This window comes from Zootermopsis nevadensis, unplaced genomic scaffold (genome assembly GCF_977971745.1).
Source record: "Zootermopsis nevadensis isolate Lab colony 2312 unplaced genomic scaffold, Znev_1.0 Znev_ptg000016l, whole genome shotgun sequence".
NCBI classification, from domain to species: Eukaryota; Metazoa; Arthropoda; class Insecta; order Blattodea; family Termopsidae; genus Zootermopsis; species Zootermopsis nevadensis.
Genome location: NW_028259148.1, coordinates 10,943,937 through 10,965,345, shown reverse-complemented (window position 1 = coordinate 10,965,345; position 21,409 = coordinate 10,943,937). Strand labels below are relative to the sequence as shown.

Below are 21,409 nucleotides of genomic sequence, written 5' to 3'. Positions count from 1 at the left end.
AAGACACTTGGATTGCAGAACTTGCAGCTTCTGGACGTGGCTGTGGGCAGCTGACCTCCAGATCGGGCATGCGTAATCCATTATGGGACGGATGAGCTGCTTATAGAGTAGTACACCGTTCCTGATTGACAGGCCACTTCTCCTATTGATAAGCGGGCCTAGCACACCTAATCGTTGCGCTGCCTTCTTTCCCACTTGGTTGACGTGCGCCGACCAAGTAAGCCCGGCGTCAAGGGTGACGCTAAAACCGCTTGTCATTCGGCTTTTATACAAATACAACAATGTCATTAAATAGACACAACAATTATAAATGAATACAACAATGTCATTAAACAGACACAACAATGCTAAACGCAACAATGCTAAACGCAACAATGTCTATAAACTAACAACAATGCCAGACGCGACAATGTCAATAAACAGACTACTAAACTGTAACAATTGCCGACTGTGAGAATAAGAAATTGTTCCGACGTTTTGTGCGTGTCCTCTGACTGGGACGGAATATTTGCAACGACCTAAGCTGGACTAAGCGTAATCAAAAATAAAAGACAAATGACTTGTTCTTATGCTCATTTGCTCTTTAACGCGATGCATGCAATATAAGCATATGTCTATGTTGGCTAATATATGATAGGTGGGTATTAGTATTAGTACGCCGAATTCCGCTGGGCTGACAAAAATCTAATTACTCCTTAAAAAGGCTTGCAGTGCACTCTGTTCACGCCAGATTTAATGAAGAATGTTGGCTGATTTGGTTACTGGATCAGAGGGACAGGTCTGTATGCAGCTCGTAAAAGTAATGGGTAAAATAAATTTCACTGCCTCATTTCAATTGTGATGTTAAAACCTGTGTTCTATACAGCGTTCTTTCACGCAGGCGAAACCTGTCCAACTAAAATCAATATTAATGTGCGATAGCGGATGCACTCTATGGAGTACTCTTGGTACTATGAGCGTTGGGGGGTCGGGGGTTCATACTCGTTGTGCCATCCCTCGGGGAAATAGAGAAGTTCAACCGGTTTTGGTAGCTCTATCAATAAAGTGAATCAGCATTATTATCTACTTTAATCACAGTTTCCGAAATCTGACATTTTAGACTCCCAGATTCTTTCGACCGTATAATCAGTGCAGTTTTGCCTAGAATTAGGAAGTTTAATCTTGAAACAGTATTTAGGTATAGAATGTGCACGCTGATAACTCCAGTTGCTTGTGCTTCTAAATGTCGTACAAGGGAATGGTCCAGTTGACCAGGTCAAAAGGCACTTGTAAAGCTGTGAAAGACTTGATAAATCACACACCCAATAAATACTAAATACGAACCAAGAAGCATAGGACTTAGATCAACCTAACAAGTCACTTCTGTGACAGTTACAGTGCACAGATTTGTAGGTAGTTTTATCAAATGCATTTTGTGAGCTCTGTTTGATTTCTGATATATTTATGAGCCTGTGTATCAGATGTTTCTGAAGTCTTTCAGAGTCTTACCAGCGTCTGGCCCACAGACTTTATTGGAATCCACCAGGAAATGCCACAGTGCTGCTGTCATGTGTGAGTATGGTGGTATAAATTTGAACTGCACATTCCAATTTTGGACACATTTTGTGCAACCTTGTACAGTGTATTGGCAGCTCATATTTACCCATCAAACTACGTCTATCTCAGCCCTCGTGGCTAATGTCCGCCAATACCTCAAAACAGTGAAGGAAGCCTTGGGGGTAAAAACTTGCGTCGTTAAACAAACTACGAATAAATAAAAATACATGGTTTGCTATAACCACACAAAATCTGCAGATTAATTCGGAAACACCCGGTAGCTTACAGGCTTCTTCCAGAGTTCTTACCTTCCTGCGTTCTCTCATTGGTCAAAATGAATAATCGGGATTCGAAGGAAGGAAGCATTTTCCCTGTCGCAGGGGCGATGGGTTCAACAGCGCCCGGGCCCCTCAAAAATCGTCTTTAAAATTAAAAAATTATACAAAACACGACGTTATTTTTAAACAAGGGAAAAGTAAATTGCAAAATTTACTTCAAGCCTCGTTTCGTTACTTTTCAATTAATTTCCTTTTACACAGAAAATATTTAATATTAATTTTTGATTTCTTACAAATTATAACTTATAGTAATCCAATTTGTATTTCTTTAACTACAAAGAATGTGTAAATATAAAACGCAGGTGTTCATATAAAATACGAACGCCTGCAACAATCAAGGCTGGCATGCGATAAGGTTCATTTCTCAGTCCATATGCACGCTTGAATCAACCGTATTGCACTCCCTCTACTGACTGTTGCGTCATAGTTACGTCTGCTTTGTTGTGTTGGTATAAATAGCAGGCAACAATCGGCTTTCGTCACTCTGGTTCGAATTGTGCTGCAAAGAGGTTTTGGATTAAGTGCTTCGAGAACGAGATACTTTTGTGTTGCCTTAATTAGCAAAAGCCTTTCGTGGATTTACGTTCTATAATTTAGTGACAATTAATATTTCGTTCGATTAATATTTAATTTATAATTCAACTTTCGCTGCCTGTGAACATCGAGATTTCCTCCTCTCCACAAAGGTGAGCCAAGGGTTTCCTATTTAATATTATTGCTCATTACATTTACAGGTTATCATTTACAATTGTGAGAAGGATTATTGCAGTGATGTGCTGTCTCTTACGAAAGTTTACCGCGGATTTAAACGCTGTTCTTCCCTTCTGGAAGCTGTCGGTCTCCGCATTCCTGCTCGGAATCTGAGGGACTCTTCTCTGTTCAGTTGCAGCCCTTCGATTAAAAACATTCCCTTTGCTGGACGCTCATCAACTGCTGATGCTGTCTGCTGGGGCGTCCATGAATTTGTAAGGAAGATCGCTTCCTTTAATCGGATTTTACGAAGTTCTATTTTATTTGATTTATTTAAATTATTATTACAAACATCTGATGCATTCAGTAGCAATTTTTCTTTGTGCATTAACGTCCTATGCACTCGTGTGTTGTTTGATAATCTCTTTGTTGTTACCTTTCCATCTTCATTGTTGTGTTCGTCTCGCGTGCTGTAACTGTAAATGGCTATTGAATTTTTATTTGTAATTTTCTGTGGCATCGTGAGGATTGGTATGAAATTGTTAAACATTGTTGTTGTCCTCCAAATACTGTCTGCATTTATGGTAAATAGTTCAATTTCTACAGCAATACAAAAAACCTAGTGAATTAATTTCGTAACTATTTTAATTCGTGGATGGCCCAAAGAATATTTAAGAATTCCGAATAATCGCTGCTTACAGAGTAACCCTTAAATAAGGAATGTAGCGTTAACTCGTGTACGAACTAGCACTCGGTTTCAAGTGACGTGAAAACTGTGAAGTTTTTCTTGAAGTTCAGTGCGGAGCAACGAAGCTTAATGGTGTTTTGCTTTTGAGTTTGAAACGATGATGAACCAACTGGCAAGTATGATATCGTCTTATTAACTGAAGGAACGTAAATTCTGTTTCTCGGAATTGAAATCGTAGTAAGTCGATGTACCTGATCTTGCTTTCACCGAAAGAGCAGGAAACGTTTTCTCATTCCGATTTATCCTGCAGTGCGTCCAAGGATGAATAATATATACAAAATATCGTATCCCTGGATTAATTTTTAGCATAATAACAGACTAATCAACCGGTGAAAGAGCAAAATATTAATAATATAAATATAAGAATACGTAGTATAAATTTGTATTTCACGTGTTCCGAATTTCGTGTTGCATTTAAAAGGGCACTGATGCTTTAATAGCATTGGAAGGTAATAAGATGTATCTTTTTTGACTGCAGGTGTCTGAGGAGAAAAGCGATAACGACCATGGAGAACGTTAAGACATTGATAGACGATCTGAATGGTGATGGAAAGAAAGAAAAGTGTGGACAACAAATATTAGCCGAGGCGGACTGCAGTCAGAACAGGGACGAGGACTGCAGTGAGAACAGGGACAAGGACTGCAGTGAGAACTGGGACAAAGACTGCAGTGTGAGAACTGGGACAAGGACTGCAGTGAGAACTGGGACGAGGACTGCATTGAGAACTGGGACGAGGAATGCAGGGAGAACTGGGACGAGGACTGCAGTCAGAACTGGGACGAGGAATGCAGGGAGAACTGGGACGAGGACTGCAGTGAGAACTGGGACGAGGAATGCAGGGAGAACTGGGACGAGGACTGCAGTCAGAACTGGGACGAGGAATGCAGGGAGAACTGGGACGAGGACTGCAGTGAGAACTGGGACGAGGACTGCAGTGAGAAAAGGGACGAGGACTGCAGTGAGAACTGGGACGAGGACTGCACTGAGAACTGGGACGAGGACTGCAGTCAGAACTGGGACAAGGACTGCAGTCAGAACTAGGAAGAGGACTGCAGTTAGAACTGGGACGAGGACTGCAGTGAGAACTGGGACGAGGACTGCAGTCGGAACTGGGACGAGGAATGCAGGGAGAACTGGGACGAGGACTGCAGTGAGAACTGGGACGAGGACTGGAGTCAGAACTGGGACAAGGACTGCAGTCAGAACTGAGACGGGGACTGCAGTGAGAACTGGGGCGAGGTCTGCAGTCGGAACTGGGACGAGGACTGCAGTGTTAACTTGGACGAGGACTGCAGTCGGAACTGAGACGGGGACTGCAGTCAGAACTGAGACGGGGACTGCAGTGAGAACTGAGGCGAGGTCTGCAGTCGGAACTGGGAAGAGGACTGCAGTGTTAACTGGGACGAGGACTGCAGTGTTAATTGGGACGAGGACTGCAGTCAGAAATGAGACGGGGACTGCAGTCATAACTGAGACGGGGACTGCAGTGAGAACTGAGGCGAGGTCTGCAGTCGGAACTGGGACGAGGACTGCAGTGTTAACTTGGACGAGGACTGCAGTCGGAACTGAGACGGGGACTGCAGTCAGAACTGAGACGGGGACTGCAGTGAGAACTGGGGCGAGGTCTGCAGTCGTAACTGGGACGAGGACTGCAGTGTTAACTGGGACGAGGACTGCAGTCGGAACTGGGACGAGGACTGCAGTCAGAACTGAGACGGGGACTGCAGTCAGAACTGAGACGGGGACTGCAGTGTTAACTGGGACGAGGACTGCAGTCGGAACTGGGACAATGACTGCAGTCAGAAATGGGACGAGGCCTGCAATCAGAACTGGGACGAGGACTGCAGTGAGAACTGGGATGAGGACTGCAGCCGGAACTGGGACGAGGACTGCAGTGAGAACAGGGACGAGGACTGCAGTAGGAACTGGGACAAGGACTGCAGTCAGAACTGGGACGAACACTGCAGTCGGAACTGGGACGAGAACTGCAGTGAGAACTGGGACGAAGACTGCAGTCGGAACTGGGCCGAAGACTGCAGTGAGAACTGGGACGAGGACTGCAGTCGGAACTGGGACGAGACTGCAGTGAAAACTGGGACGAGGACTGCAGTTACAATTGGGACGAGGACTGCAGTCAGAACTGGGACGAGGACTCAAGTGAGAAAAGGGACGAGGACTGCAGTGAGAACTATGATGAGGACTGCAGTGAGAACTGAGACGAGGACTGCAGTTAGACCTTTGACGAGGACTGGATTCAGAACTGGGACAAATCCTGCAGCAGAACTGGGACGAGGACTGCAGTCGGAACTGGGACGAGGACTGCAGTGAGAACTTTGACGAGGACTGGAGTCAGAACTGGGACAAGGACTGCAGTCAGCACTGGGACGAGGACTGCAGTGAGAACTGGGACGAGGACTGCAGTCGTAACTGGGAGAGGACTGCGGTGAGAACTGGGACGAAGTCTGCAGTCAGAACTGGGACAAGGACTGTAGTCATAACTGAGACGAGGACTGCAGTGAGAATTGGGTCGAGGACTGCATTCAGAACTGGGACGAGGAATGCAGTGAGAACTGGGATGAGGACTGCAGTCGGAACTGGGACGAGGACTGCAGTGTTAACTGGGACGATGACTGCAGTCGGAACTGGGACGTGGACTGCATTGGAAACTGGGACGAGGACTTTGCACCGTTTTTCAAGTCGATCTATCCTGCTGACTCGTCGTTTGTGTATTCTATGCCCCTATATAAAATTGGTTAAAATAGGGAACATGAAATTAGGTAGTTGTTTATCAGATAAATCACATCCATTAGAATTCAAACAAAACAACTAATGTAATATATTCAAAAAAAAGCAAAGTAATATGACAATATATAATAAAAAATAAACAAGAATATAAACCAAAAAAAAATGAATAGGTAATTTGTCTTGTACAATTCTAATATAACAGAAGGAACATTCGTGTTACACACACACGTGGTGCATCCATACTTCACTGGCTACCACACCCAAGACACAGCAGCGAGAAACATTCCCCTATGAAACAGAATTACAGTAAAAAGCTCCCCCCCCTCAAAATTGTAGGGTTGTGTGCGCTGACTTAGCTGCTTGACTTTTCCCGACCACCTACCGGCCCAAACTCGCCACTGCAAGTGGTACCCCTTGTAACCACGTTACAAGATTCAAACAGGAAATGTTCACGTGCATCACCAATGTGATGACACATATGATTTTCCAACTTCAACAGAACTTACATATATGTTACAACAACAAAAAATCCAGAACACCGGGTGCCCCATGGCACGGTTCACACGTTTTTCTTCACTTCACAAATCCAGAAACTACACCTTCTCTAACGACCAAACACCCGCATGGTCAACCAAGCCACACACTAATCTCTCTCAACTCCCACTCTCCTCTGTTTAGCGTCACCAGGCCACGCAAAAATTATGAAATCACGCTAGCCTCTCACCATTCGTAGGCTTTAGAAATCAAGCAATAATTACGCAGTGCCTCCTTGTCAACTGCGTAATTCCTAGAACTGACTACCCTCGCTTGAATATTAAATAAAAAGCATGTTTATAAACTTTCCTTTTGTTATTTTAGCAAAGTAATATTTGAACGTGTCTCCATCCGTGGAATAGAGGATAATGTGCTCGGTACTGGACCCAAGGTACGCGGGTTCAAACCCGGCCGAGGTCGATAAGAATCCATAGCACAGCTTCCTCCAGAGGGGAAGTAGAGCCGGCGGTCCCATGACGTAGATTTACGGCGCGTAAAAGAACCTTACAAGCACGAACGAGATGTTTCTTAAGCAAAATTCAGCCATTAGCAATAATTTTCCGATGAAGGAGAGCATTTTTAGTTTAAACAATTTCAAGATAACGAACCATCGCTGCTACCCGCACTACATGACTGAACATTCGGCCTCTGAATTTATGTTCTTGTACGAGTTCCAAAACGTTTTGCTGATGTAGGACGTGCTTAATTTTGCCCACTGTTTAACAACACATTCCTTCGTTCTATGTAGGATTAGAGGTTTTGATGATACAAGCAATTCTGCATGCAAGCCTTGCGTGCTACATACCCAGCCCATCGGAGCCTGATATATTTCACTACCCTCACTGTTCCAGGTGACCCGTACTCGTTATACAGAATTCTAAATTCCCAACTCACTTCGTCCCTCGCCAGCTGAGTCCGGTCCTCATCCTTAAAGGTTAGACCTCAGACACGCGTTAGCATTATCCTACATTAATACCAACGTGTCGAAATTTATTTCCCCTGCCCTTCTTAAAAAAGCTTCCTCTATTTGCTGTATGAATGTGAACAGAACGTTTCTTGCTCCTTCTACATACGAAGTTACATTATCCTCTTTTAATATTCCTCAGCGTCTCCCTCTCTTCTGGTTTCAAGACCTCAACTCCACACGAATTTCCCGCTGCTCGTTCACGTACCAGAAGCCGCGTTTTGTTAGGGATAAGAGAGGAGAAGGCGAAGGACGTCGACATGAATGATACACGGTCTCCATCTTCGGGGCATCATATTCCTGAGCAGTTACAATTCGGAAGTTTCGTGGTGACGTAAATGACCCCTTTGTCACGGGGACTGGGTAAAGTCTGGCTTCTTTAATGGACCTTCCAGTGATTACGCTTTCCCGAAATTATAAGAATTAGATAAAGCGCGTACAAAACGAAGTCACAAATAGTTCTTGTGCCTACACATGACTAAGCTTCATCCACCGGACCATTTTAATGGCGTCTGGTAACTGTGATTCTGCCGAATGTTCTCGATGGTTTAATATGAACAAGTTAAATGAAATTCCTACTTTACACACGCCTGCCCATCTGCGTGTCAGCATCTTTACCCTCTAGGACCCCCAGACGGATTTTGATGAAATGATGTATGAACGACACCCAGAATTTACATGTTTGTCGCTTAATCGATAATAAGAACGTGGCGAAACTAGCGCTAATAAATATTTTGACTGGGTGGCAGATGAAAAATTAGGATATTTCACAGAGATAAGAAGAATATAAGTGCCACAAATTTAAGTGGTATTCTTCAAAATAATTTTCTCTAAATTAATTAGGCGCAATTTAAAACATACACAAGAAAAATTTCCCTTGTGAGGATTTAGCGAAAGCGTGTGCATCGTACGGGTAAATTTCGCGAGTGAAAATCCCTCACTGCAACTACCAACAGTCGCAGAATGATTGCACGCAACACATAGTCAGCCATTTTAACAAAATGGAGTGGCCACGAATTCTCAGTCGGTATTGCAGCGGGTAATTATGTCGACAGTTTCTCCGTTCTTGTCAAAACAATTTCCCGCCTATTACCGAACCGAAGACTCGCTATCTTGTTTGCTATTCTGCGCCAGATGATTCCACGGAAGACTTTATATTTATTTACGCTCCATTTTAATATTATACCGTAATCTGCGTCTGGTTCTCTTTGCGAGTATAACACCGCCAGCCAATCACTGATGACGTGAGTCGAGTATCCTGACACTTTTAGTGCAGACAGACAAGAAAAAACTCACGTAGCCTGACTGCCCTCGAAGCTGCAAACTGCTAAATTATTGCCCCTGTAGGACGTCGACCCTTCCTCTTCCATCCTCCTGGAGTCCATCAACAGCCACTTGGACGAAGAAATTCGAAATGGGGTAACATCGGACTAATGCCGAGTTCGGGTTCGAACCGGGTGTTCTTGGTTGCTTGAGCTCTGGACTGGAATATGTTAGATTGTCAAGGACTCTGCTCCATGGAGATCGGCCACGGTAGAAAATACAGGGGAGTAAAACGAAACAGCTGGCAGGCACCAGAAATCATGACTGCCTTATTTATGGCAAGAAAAGACCATGGCTTACCTCCTCCATTAGGTAATAAATCTCTTATTGCGGAAGCCAAGGCCTACTCAAAAATTCCTTCCGCTTCTTGTTCTATCCGTTTTCATTACACGAGTTCTCACTCACTTAAATCAGAAGCTGATATCATGATTCAAGGGAAAAGATTATTAATGTTTAAATATGACAAAGTTAATTGACATAATTACATCTTTTGAATTAAGTGCACGCGAATAATTAAAGACGCAAGGAAAGAAACGAGAATTACGAATATAAATACGACGTTCAAAGCCTCACCAAAGCACTGGTTCGTACACTAGCAAAGAACGCCTGAGAACGCGACACCCAAGGATCTTCTGGAGGCAAAAGCCCCCGGGGGTGGGGCAGACGCCAAAGGACGTCAGACAATACGAAGGAACAGTCTTAATGCTTGAAAGAAGTTCAGGCCAAGAGATAAATCTACGACGCTATGATCATGTAAACTGACTCCTGAGACGCTAATGGTCGCTCAGCTAGTCAAATATACCAAAGAAGCTAGTGAGTCTAATAAAAATGTGCGTAAATGAAACCTGTAGGAAAATTCGAGTAGGTAAATTTGTTTCTGAGACATTCTACATCAAGAACGGTCTAAAACAAGGAGATGCTTTGTCTCCCTTGCTCTTTAACTTTGCGCTAGAATATGCCATCAGGAAAGTCCAACAAAGGCAGGAGGGTTTGCAATTGAATGGGACACATCAGCTATTGGCATATGCTGATGATGTTAATTTATTGGGGGACGATATGAATACAATAAAGAGGAACGCAGAAGTTTTACTAGAGGCTAGTAGACAGAAGGAAATTCAGAAAAAACTAAGTACATGTTAGTATCTTGTCAGCAGACAGGAGGACAAAATTATCTTAGGGTGGATAATAAATCCTTTGAAAGGGTTACAAAGTTCAAATATTTGGGAACAACAATAACAAATCAATATGATACTCGTGAGGAAGTTAGGAGGAGATTAAATTCCGGAAATGCTTGCTACTTCTCAGTCCAAAATATTTTGTCTTCCCGTCTGATTTCTAAGAACCTGAAAATTAAAGTATACAAAACAATAATCTTGCCTGTTGTTTTGTATGGGTGCGAAACATGGTCTCTCACTCAAAGGGAGGAACACAGATTGCAGGTGTTTGAGAATCGGGTGTTGAGGAGGATATTTGGGCCTAGGATAGAAGACGATGGGACATGGAGAAAACTGCACAATGACGAGCTTAAAAATCTGTACTGCTCCCCCAGTATTGTCAGGGTGATTAAGTCGAGAAGAATGAGATGGGCTGGGCATGTAGCGCGCATGGATGGGATATGAGGTATGCACCGGGTACTGGTTGGGAAACTTCAGGGGAAAAGACCGCTGGGGAGACCTAAACGTAGATGGGAGGATAGTATCAAGCGGGATCTATGGGAGATAGGAGTTGAAGAAAACTGGATTTTGTTGGCCCAGGACAGGGTCCGGTGGAGGGCTTTGGTTAATTCGGTGATGAACCTTTGCGTTCGGTAAGCCATCTAGTTAGTTAGTTAGCTAGTCAAATATCCCTCCTCTTAAACGCAAAAACCGAGATTGCATCACAGTCTTCAGCCAGATAAATCCAGTCCAGACCTTACTCCTGGAAGATACATTTTAATATTATATTCATATCTGTGCCTACGTGTCCGAGTTACCTCGTCCCTTCAGGATTCACACCAAAATGCCGTACAAATATCTCGCCTTGCTCACGCATGCTACATGACCTAATCATCTCAGTAACATTGAATTAATCGTCCTAATATAACAATTTTAACAGTAAAATCCATAAGTTCTTTGTTGTGAATTTTTCTCCATTTGTCTCTGGCCTTCACTTACTTTCTCCCTTTGGGTGATGACGTCTGACTTCTAATTCCCTTTCAAGAGGAGCGTAACTCTAGCAATAAATTTCCGTGTTCGTTCATCTGTCGAAACCCTAATCACGCATGCGCCTTGCGAACAAACTTCGACGATGTTTGCATAGACCTTGTGTGCCAGTTACATTTCCACTTTCTGTCGATAGTTATCATCGATTTTATATGCAAGCCAGTACGTTATATAAAACGACTTACAGAATGGAAGAAAGTGTTTTACTCAGACGCACTAATCAAACTAAACCCTTCAATGTTCCTAAAACGGCTTATCAAAGTAAATGAAAATTATCTGTTATCTTTCAATGAAGTGCATTTCAAGAACTCGTTATGGGCTGGTCGTCTCTGTCTGTCCGTCCAGTCGATTCAACTCGAGAACCAGTAGACGGACTTGTTTGATATTTGATGTGGAGGTTGGCTATTCTGCAAGATTCCAAAATCGTACTTTTGAATTTCCTACGAACGGTGAGAACAAGATGGCGTTTGAGGAAAGCAGTGAGGCAGTCGCTGATTTGCTACGATCTGGTGGTCAAAGTGGGAAGTATCGAAATAAGACGGCTTTAATACATCCAAATGCACGCTGCAAAGAACGCGTCACGGAAAACACTTTCCGAGCTTGGTCGATATATCGCTTGGCGCACAGGATCATTAAATTTCGTTGAGGAGGGCTTCAGAATGCAAAACTGCACAGGAAAATTACGACGTCCGATCCTCTCCGACAAAAGGCACAAAGGGAGTTGATCGTGCTCTTGATATTTGTATTTCCCAGTGTAATTAGCCCTCTGACGTCTTCCTCGTGGTTTGTTTCGTCTCGGGACGACAATATAAGGTCGATTGGAAATCATAAAGTTCAAAAATCGTCACAAAATCATCACCACAAAGAAACAAGTGATTTTCAAACAATTAAAGTGGCACAGCTCTTAAGAAGACGAAACTGTTCAATGCATTTACACAAGGGCATTGTAGAAAAATTTAAGCTTTACTTAAACAATACTTTTTTGTTCAAGGGTGGCTTCAAATGTTAACAAGCACGTATTGTTACAAGATGCTTTGGCTTCAATGACCGTCTTCAGGTAACAGGGAACTGACAACATGACGCACTGGTGCAACGTGCTCAATACACAATGTGGACCATTTTCACAATTATAACGATTATCGTTTAGAGTGGCAGAACTGTTATTTGAAAAACCCAGGAAATAACTTCACAACCTGGAGCGGAGTCTCCCGTTAAGTACAACCTTGAACTCCACAACAATGGCAGCTTTTGGGTTTGTCGCCTTTTGGTCAGTGCAGTTGTGCCCTTTCAACTTCTTATCGCATATTTATCAGCCACCAACTAATACGCCGTTGATCATGACCTAGGCCTATTCTTTACGGTCTGGACAACAACAGATGGCGTGGAATCTCCTTTTGGAACTGTGTGACGCGATGCGAAACTGACGATAACATTATAAATCTGTTTCGAATACATTCTCATAAAAGCCGAACTAAATTTGTATTAAATAAACAATTAATAATATCTCAACGTCTTGTCATTAAAGGACGTAAAATACTGAACACGTACACAAAAATAAATATTCGAAAACGTCCATCCCAGGCGTTTTCGGCTACACGTAATATTTCACACTACAGTTAATTTCGCGACAAATCAATTACTGCACCCAGTGAACGGAATTTTTCGTCTTGTTAACTTGGAAGTTTATTCTAATCCCTGTTTTAGTAATTGTATTTCCCAGTAAGTTAAGAATAATTTTGTTTGGATAAACTCAGCTCACTTCCCTGTAAACATTTTCTTATCAATTCGAGATCGAAAGCAGCTGAAACATTGATTCGTTCTTGATATGCAGACAATTAAACCACTTCAACACTTCACCAAACAGCGAATTCACAGCGAGGGACGGACCGAATCGCAAATTCACTTCCTTACGCGACAATAAACTGACAACAGGTCAGAATCCCTTGAAGGAAAGAAGAAATTTTGAAACTGTTCCAGCGGGGGCGGGAAGCCTGTGACTTCACAGAAAGTAAGAATTGACCGATAAACCAAATTATCGAAACTACTATTTTCGTGGCGAGCTTCTGCCTTCTGCTGTTTGTCTCTTCAGCGTCCCACAGTTCGATTGTCGTTCCTTGTTGCTCCTCTGACCAGTCAGAGGCCACGCCCACCATTTCGGAACAATTTATTATTCTCACAGTCGGTAATTGTTAGCCCCGCGACAACCCACAAGTCCGAGAATCACCCCTTATCGGCTGTCCCCGAATGCGTATTCGAAACACTCCGTATCTGGCGGCCATAGTCGATCGCGATCCTAGTTTTGTGTGGACTACGGGGCGAAATTCCCTCCCTCTCTCTGGGTTCAGTCTGTTTCTGGGGCCCACCTAGCCTGGTATACCCTGACCACCGAGGGTCAAGCAGGCCGAAGCGTGAAGATGACGCTTGAGCACAGGAACAATTATCGCATCAACGAATTATCTGAGGCAGAATCGGAATCAACACCAGAAAATTCTCTAACTTAACGAAAGTAAAACCTCGAAGTACTCAAGACAAAGCAGACAGGTTATCCAAGCGATATTCTGCTCGAATCTTCTACAACGAGACAATTTCCACCTTATCGAAGGCAAATTCCTTAGCAATTCCTCAAAACCATTTCCAAACAACGTGCTTTATTCAGCCGCTGGTCGAATGCGGTAAATTATATTACCACAAAAACTTTTCTAATATTTGGGTAACCCTACAAATTGTACAGCACTTTACTTTTGAGACATCTGGTGGCATCCGTGTTAGTCGGCAGTAATACAAAATGAAGCTAGTTTTGTGTTTCCAAACAATAAAATAGGATTTATCAATGGATTTAATGCTCCTGTGCTACGCCTATTGAAAATGCGTCGTTAAATAAACTACGAATAAATAAAAAATTATGGGCTACTATAACCACACAAAATCTGCAGATTAATTCGGAAACACCGGTAGCTTACAGGCCTCATCATTGAACGTGCGTCGTTTAATACGCCCATAAAATTACCTCAGAAACAAACATCCTAACAGAGACTCGAACAGAGGACTGTTTTCGTGTCTGTGACCTTAGACCCCGTAATTTCCTCTCCGAAACGAAAGAATTTTGCCTTGGCGTCGATTTCTTCTCGTGGGTGCTTTCCCGTCAACAGAAACCATCCTTGTCGGGACTCGAACTCAGTGTCGAGGCCTTCGTTTCCGAAATCTCCTCTTCGAAACAAAAAACTCTGATCCTTTCTTCTGTCTCGCTTAGTTTCGGAGCTACAGGAATCGCCCTTGATGGAAATCGAACTCCAGACACTTCTTCCAGAGTTCTGACTTTCCTGCTTTCTCTCATTGGTCAAAATGAATAATCGGGATTCGAAGGAAGGAAACATTTTCCCTGTCGCAGGGGCGATGGGTTCAACAGCGCCCGGGCCCCTCAAAAATCGTCTTTGAAGAATAACACAGAGGATTGCAAACACTCAAGATTGTCAACGGAAGCAACACACAGCCAGTTCAGTCCATCACCTACGCTCACAACCTTTTTCTCTAACATCCAGCTTAATGTGTATTCCTGTCTCCTTCTTGGTCTTAGTAATTATGTCCTTGAAAGCATACATGAAGCTGAGCAGTGACATCGAGATCTGGATCTACGCCCCCTGCACTGATTCATGAATCATTCATAACGATACGCAAAGGATGAATGATAAAATATCAGGGTAATGATTAAGTTTATGCTAGACCATTGTTCTGAGAAGGCAGTCAAGAAAGCGGTGAACCATCACAGAAAGATCGATACTGTTGGAAAAACATTTTTGATTGCCTTAGTTTACAGATAACAAAATCTGTACCTTTTATAATTTTCTTCAGCCATTTGTTATGAATTCTTAAAAAAAATGATTGACAATAATTCTGATACAAGAATCTTATGTAAAATCAATGAAGACTTGGCTGAGTTTATGAATTTCATAGTTAGATTCAGCTGTTCATAATTGTAAAGGTTTGTACACAGTTAATAATAATAATAATAAGAAGAAAGTGACAGTGAACTTGTGTTGAGCTGCTTCAGTACCAGTCGCTGCTTAAGGGCTCAGAAATCAGGTCTGTTTTTTGTAAGCAGAGAAATGGTAATTGTACTTACTGCCTACATGCAGAAGGTTAGGCAGTGGGGGAATCGCGTCACCTTAAAGGAAAATTTGATTTTCTTGCTTTATGAACATTGTTTACAATAGCTAAATGTTGAATCTTAGAGAGTAATTCATCGTGAAGACAACACATAGAGAATTTTGTAATAATTTCTGCTCTACGTTTGATTACCTAACAAAGTTTTGCAAAACCACATTTGGCAGACGTAAGCAGGTATGAGGCATTTCGGGTAGTTATGGTGAATGTATTGTGCTGTGTTGTCTCAGTTCAAAAACCATAGATTCCAAGTACTGACAGCCTGAGTTGCGTGTCGTGTGTTCGTTATTGCATGTGAAGACAAAAGAAGACCCAACTTCCTAAATGTAGTGTTTGTATCCAAAATTTAGATGATGAGCAAAGTGTAAGCCAGTTTTACAGATTATAATTCACCATCATCAGAAACCTTAAGACTTCACTCCTGCAAGGTTTCAACAAAATTTGGGTAATTTCCAAACACCTGTCCTGAGGGTCTATCTTCGCTTGCCATCTGAGAAAGTAATGTTTACACAGATAAAACCTCTTGGAGACTGCAAGGACATTCATGCAGCTAATAAACTTCACACCTGCAGACCTAGACAATGACCATCACTCTCTCACTCTTTCTATTCTGTAGATGATTTTATCTCTGCTGAAAATTTTTAAGCTTTATATATATCTATAATCTATATGTAAAGCAAGTTTTGTATTTCTATTTTAAATGCTGAGGTTTATGTATATTAATTTGTAAAATTATTTTTCACTCTTGTATTGCAGAATATGAAGTTTATGTACATTGATATGTGAAATACGTTCTTGTACTTGTGTCAAAAGTTCTGAAGTTTATGTATATTGTATGAAATGACATGATCTACATCCTTTGGTTGAGTCCTAACAAGGATCTATGGAATGTAAATAAACTCTACTCTTCTATCAACACATCAAATTATTTTTAAAATCAAAACTAAATAAGTTTTAACCTAAAACAAACCTAGCCTAATTTTGTTTACCATAATAGCTTGTTTCCTGTTACAGAGCAATAGATATGTCACTATAAATTACTCACTAGAGCATTTCAGTGGACCATGTAAAGATGTGTCCTTCCCTTTACAACTCATTAATACAGTTAAAAGTATGACAGCCTTGCCACGAATATAAGAGATGCCTCTTGTATGAGTTCCTTTGCTGTCACTCGCAGCCTGCATTCTGATTCACTAGTTGGTTTAATTCCTTGCCAACCATTGCTGTTTAATTTCTGGCCCAAGACACTTTGTAAATATCAAAAGGGTATGAAAGAAATATCGGAAATATTCCTGCAATTAATGACCACGTTTACCTGTTGATGTTTTTGAGGTTCATTTACTTATTGTAATTCTATGAAACTATTTCAATTGAACTAACTCACATGACCTGCCACGAAGTTGGAATTTCAAATGTATTTACTTTCTAGTAACACACCCCATTTTAACTTACCTCATGCATTAATCACCATATTGTAATTATTTGTCCACAATTGTTGGAAGCAGCAGGAAGAACAAGACAGGCTTGATGAAAATTAGGAAGTTTTAAGGCTAACAATCCAAAACTCGTACCTTTCATCATTCACAAATACCACCCAGACATTCAACAGGCACACCAACTTAAATACAAATTAAACTAAAACATTGAAATTTCTTAATTAAAATACAACTGTGCCATTCATAACTGCATAAATATGTATTTTAATAGAAGACTCAGCATGATGAGGTGGTATGCAAAACAGAAGGGTAGGACATGACAAAGAGATCCATGTACCAAGACAACACATTTTGAAGATGATGTGATAAAGCTCCTTAAAATATTAAATGATGAATAACACAGTAATGCAACTACATACACCAACCCCCATATTTCAAAGTATGAGCCTGGTTAGAATTGCGTTGGGTATGATGAATAACTGGGTTTCCATTCATGAAAAGAGCAGTCATTTACTCATCAACAACATCTTTTGACAATATTCAACATGATTAGGAAAACAACAAGCTGCACTGTTCAACACCTAGAATGTTTGCTGCAGGTTCCAGTCATGTCCCTATTATTCTCCCAATGTAAATGTGATGGAAACAGGCATGTGGGAAATTTGCTTTTTAATGGTTTGCACAAATGGAGAAGAAGGATATTGATTTCAGTTTTAAAGCATATTTCCTCCACTTCTTGGCTGAGTGGCTATATTAACAGATATTATTTTAAAAGTCTGTAATCTGCAAAGATGCCTCATGCAAGATAACCCTACTACATGAAATTGATAGAGGGTACTTTATGTGATAGTTTGTACATAAAAAGGTATTGTAAAAATATACAAATGGAGGAAAAAGTGAATGCATATATGACATGAATTAATTGGTAATTGTAACAAAAAGCACTTATATAATTCTTCTGAAGTATAAAAATAGGATGTCTTCTAGATCAGTGTTTTGGGTAACATATGCAGATAATTAGAAATGGCCAAATAGTTGGTTCTTCTTAATTGTATGCATCAAACAAAATGATTGTGTTCTATTCTTAAAGCAAACTCATAAAATTATTATAAACATAGGGTTGCAACCTCTTCATTAGTGAGAACTGGAAGCATCAGTAAATCAAATGAGACAAGTAAAACACCTTATTAGAAGCACATTCAATTTTGTTCTTAAAAATACCTTAGCAGTATTTTTATGGTCATAAAGTATTGACAAAACTTTCTGAAAATGTCGTCTGTTACTTTGAATGCGTAGCTGAGCTCTGTGGCTCTGGTACACTGAAAAATATCTGTTGTCACAGCCACTGAATCAAATGCTAAAGCTAGTCCTTCATGTTGACTCTTTCCAAGTAAATTACATCCTTTAGATGCCCCCACAGGTAGGATTTGGTAGATGTAAAATCAGACTACAGATTTGGTTCATCTCATCCATCAGCATGTGTGACAAGAGTCCAAAAGCTGATTTATGTTGCAGGTAAAATGGACAGGAGCTTTGCCATGCATAAACCACAGTTTGTTACATTGTCAATGGTACAGCCAACATTATTTGAGATAATTCTGTTGAAAATGGAAATAAGACACCCTAAGAGTTGAAATACTAACTCATAAAGTGATCACCAGTTATTCCTGTCCAAATGTTACTTTTGAATTGATGCTTCATTGCTGCAGCCACTAACAACGCTCTGACCATATCATTACAGGAGCTTTATCTTGGCTTGATTCTAGGAAGGAGTAGAACACAATCCTTAAATGAAATGCATGCAATTAAGAATCAGCCACCCATATATTATATATTGCAGGAGGTGTCAGGCAATTAATCTGCATTTATTCTTCATATTAATACGCCATGACGCGTAATTCATTTCATCGCCTAGCGTGTGAAGGAATCTGGACCATGAAAAACTTGGCATCAAGACAAACTCTTTTTTGCCAGTATGAAGACGCAATTAAGGCTCTCAAGGAGGGAACAATTGCAAAGGCCATGTTCAAGTTGGAGAAGCAGCAACACAGAGTTAGAACTCTTAGCTGTGAAAGACTGTACTTTAATTACTGTAATTTCATTGAAACTTTATTTGTTTAATTATGCTATAACAACAGACAACATTGCAGCATTTGCAATGTCCATTCATTATTACCATCAGCAAATCAGTCATAGATTCCACTGCATTTTAGTATCTAATGACCAGCAAGTGTCCAGATCTTTCTAGAGGAAACAAAGTGTAACACATCATCATCATATAAAGTTCTTGCATCCAGACCTTCTAAGAAACATCAAATTGTAACACTTAAGTAAATTTAAAATGAATACATAGAGATATTTACTATACACCAATATTAATATAAAAATTACCTGTTCACTTAAAGCTTCTTAAAAGTAACATACAAAGTCATCTGTTGACGGAATGGTAATTCTGACCAGCAAGTGAGTGGTCAGGAACAGAAATTACTAGACCTTTTGCCCTCTTAATTAAGTTTGCTTCTACGAGCGTTATTATGATATGTTTTCACTGTGCACTCAACTTCTGTATTAACTCTCATGTTCCTGAGTATCAGCTGCAGTTTCTTTTCAGTTATTCGACCCACCATTTGTCTGCCTCTGCTTCTCAGCATCATCACTTTGCTACTTATGATTGGCGTGACACTTGCCCCTTTTAAACTTCCTCAACACCAAGATATATATCAGTAACAGTTGTTTCTAAAGAATGATCCTCTTAACATTTTAGTTTCACTTCCAGGATTTCCACTCATATCCGTTCTATTCCTGAGAAGGCCAAAAGATGGTGCCATAGAAAACAAAGTACATTACCTCAAGTATAGTAATTTGCTGACAGTTTAGGTGGATGGAAAATTGTAACGGAACTGTTTCTGAATGTTTTGCATCTTACTCTGAATAATGCAGACAGTGGAGAATGGAGTTCTAACTGCATTAGTTTTCTTCTTAAAAATGGAAAAAATTGGCAAATATGTAGCAATTTATCAAAAATGTTTATATTCATGTGTATGTTTCACTGGTAAATAACAAAACATCATTTATTGCATAGATTCAAATAAACTATTAATATTATCAGTTGAATTTCAAAGGCACAACATCTGAAAACTGGAGCTGAAATATCACTCAACACATCCCAAAGTTCAACACTGCTGAGAATTTCCACTTCATTATGATCCATTAGGCATCAGGACTGGAGCTATGCAAGAACAAGCCTGCAATACTAATAACAAAGGTAAAAAATTAGTGAGTAAATTCAGATATAGTGGAACTTAATTAATATGGTGTGTAAGAGATAAGTAACAATGTCTTATTAAGACATGATTATAAAAGTGTATTTTTGTTTTAAAATTCATACTAGGCCCCTGAAAATTAAACAAATGTCTTCATTATGTGTAAAATTCAACAGTGAACCTGAAGCTGAATTAGCTTAATGTAATTTACATTACCAATACCAATTTGTTAAGTCATCTTTTCCCACTGCATGGTACTTCCTCTGGTAGCAGGAGAAGGCATCCAGAAATGGAGATCTCTGGAAATCAGGTGGGATGCTAACTCCTCACCATAAAAGGACTAGCATATTTATACGGGTCTAATTTTTTAACTAGCTGAGCGTGCTGTCAGCCTCTCAAAAAGAATGCTCCATGCAGTACAAATTTTTGTGCACATCTTCATCTCTATTTTCCATTAGGTTTCCTTGACAAGTTTCTCTGTGTATTCAAAATGTGGCAAAAGAAATCAAGCATCTCAAATGTGACCATGAAGTCCCTCTGTGAATTCATGCTGCCTTCTGTCCGAAAACGATCACTAAGCGATCTCTATCCCCCCCCCCCCTCTTGCCACATTCCCAAGTTTGGCATTCCTGACCTGCAGCATAATTAATTTAAGTAGCCATGGGATCCGCCAACGTAAAGCACTTATGTGAAGTGAATCTATCTTTCATCTACTGCGTGCACAGGGAAAATTTTGAGTGCCTTCACAGTTTATAGCATGCAGTCCCCCACAACCTGTTAATTCTCGTGGGATGCTCTTCTTTCAAGTGCTTAGAATGAAAACACATTGAGCATTAACAGACTAAGAGCCAGTTGACAGTCTGACTGCATGCAGCCTTTGTAATAACACTGCAACTGCGCTCTCTCATTCAAAAATGAGGTATGGGATGAATGAGACAAGAAAGAAAGGATTGAAGAAAGTAAGAAAGGACTCCAGCTCGTGTATTAAATAAAAGCTGATGTTGTAATTAAGAGTCTATAATAATGGAACAGTGTACCAAAGAATTCTAAGGCAATGAAAATTGATTTTTACATGCTGTGTTATATTCATCTCATTTTTATCCTCATAATCATCAACCAGAAATTAGTTCTTGGGCATGTTGTGATTCAGAAGCAACCTTCAACTATGTGACTGCAGGCCTATATTCATAAATTATTTTAGTTATCTTACTGTGCGGGTGTTGACAGAGGTTGAAGGTGCTGTTGCCATGAAAATGTTGAGTGTCTGCCAGTGACATAAAGGACTCCAGGAGAGTAAGGTGAAGACAAATTTTGTTCCTTTTCCCTTCTCTTTCGATCGCAGGAGAACTGTTCACTTTGATTTTGTTGAAAGTTACGCATCGTGACAATGACCTTGGTAATGATGCACTTGCTGTCTACGAGTTTTAGGCCAGAAATTGATGTTGAAACTGGACCATCTACCAGATTCA

At 40.8% G+C, this 21,409-nt stretch overlaps 1 protein-coding gene and 1 long non-coding RNA gene across 2 annotated transcripts in view; both read left to right on the top strand.

Annotated features, from left to right (window-relative positions):
* LOC147873757 (uncharacterized) overlaps nt 1–21,409 on the top strand; it is a 65,457-nt gene that overhangs the window by 35,754 nt on the left and 8,294 nt on the right. The gene's annotated exons all lie outside the window — the stretch shown is intronic.
* LOC147873759 (uncharacterized) lies at nt 2,373–6,934 on the top strand. Its single transcript, XM_087349634.1, has 2 exons — nt 2,373–2,560; nt 3,791–6,934. Exon 2 carries the CDS (start codon nt 3,819–3,821, stop codon nt 5,400–5,402), a length of 1,584 nt encoding a protein of 527 aa, XP_087205760.1. The 5' UTR covers nt 2,373–2,560; nt 3,791–3,818; the 3' UTR covers nt 5,403–6,934.

What these genes read in the sequence shown, in the direction of transcription:
- LOC147873759 (XM_087349634.1), top strand. Translation starts at nt 3,819, where the DNA reads ATGGAGAACGTTAAGACATTGATAGACGATCTGAATGGTGATGGAAAG.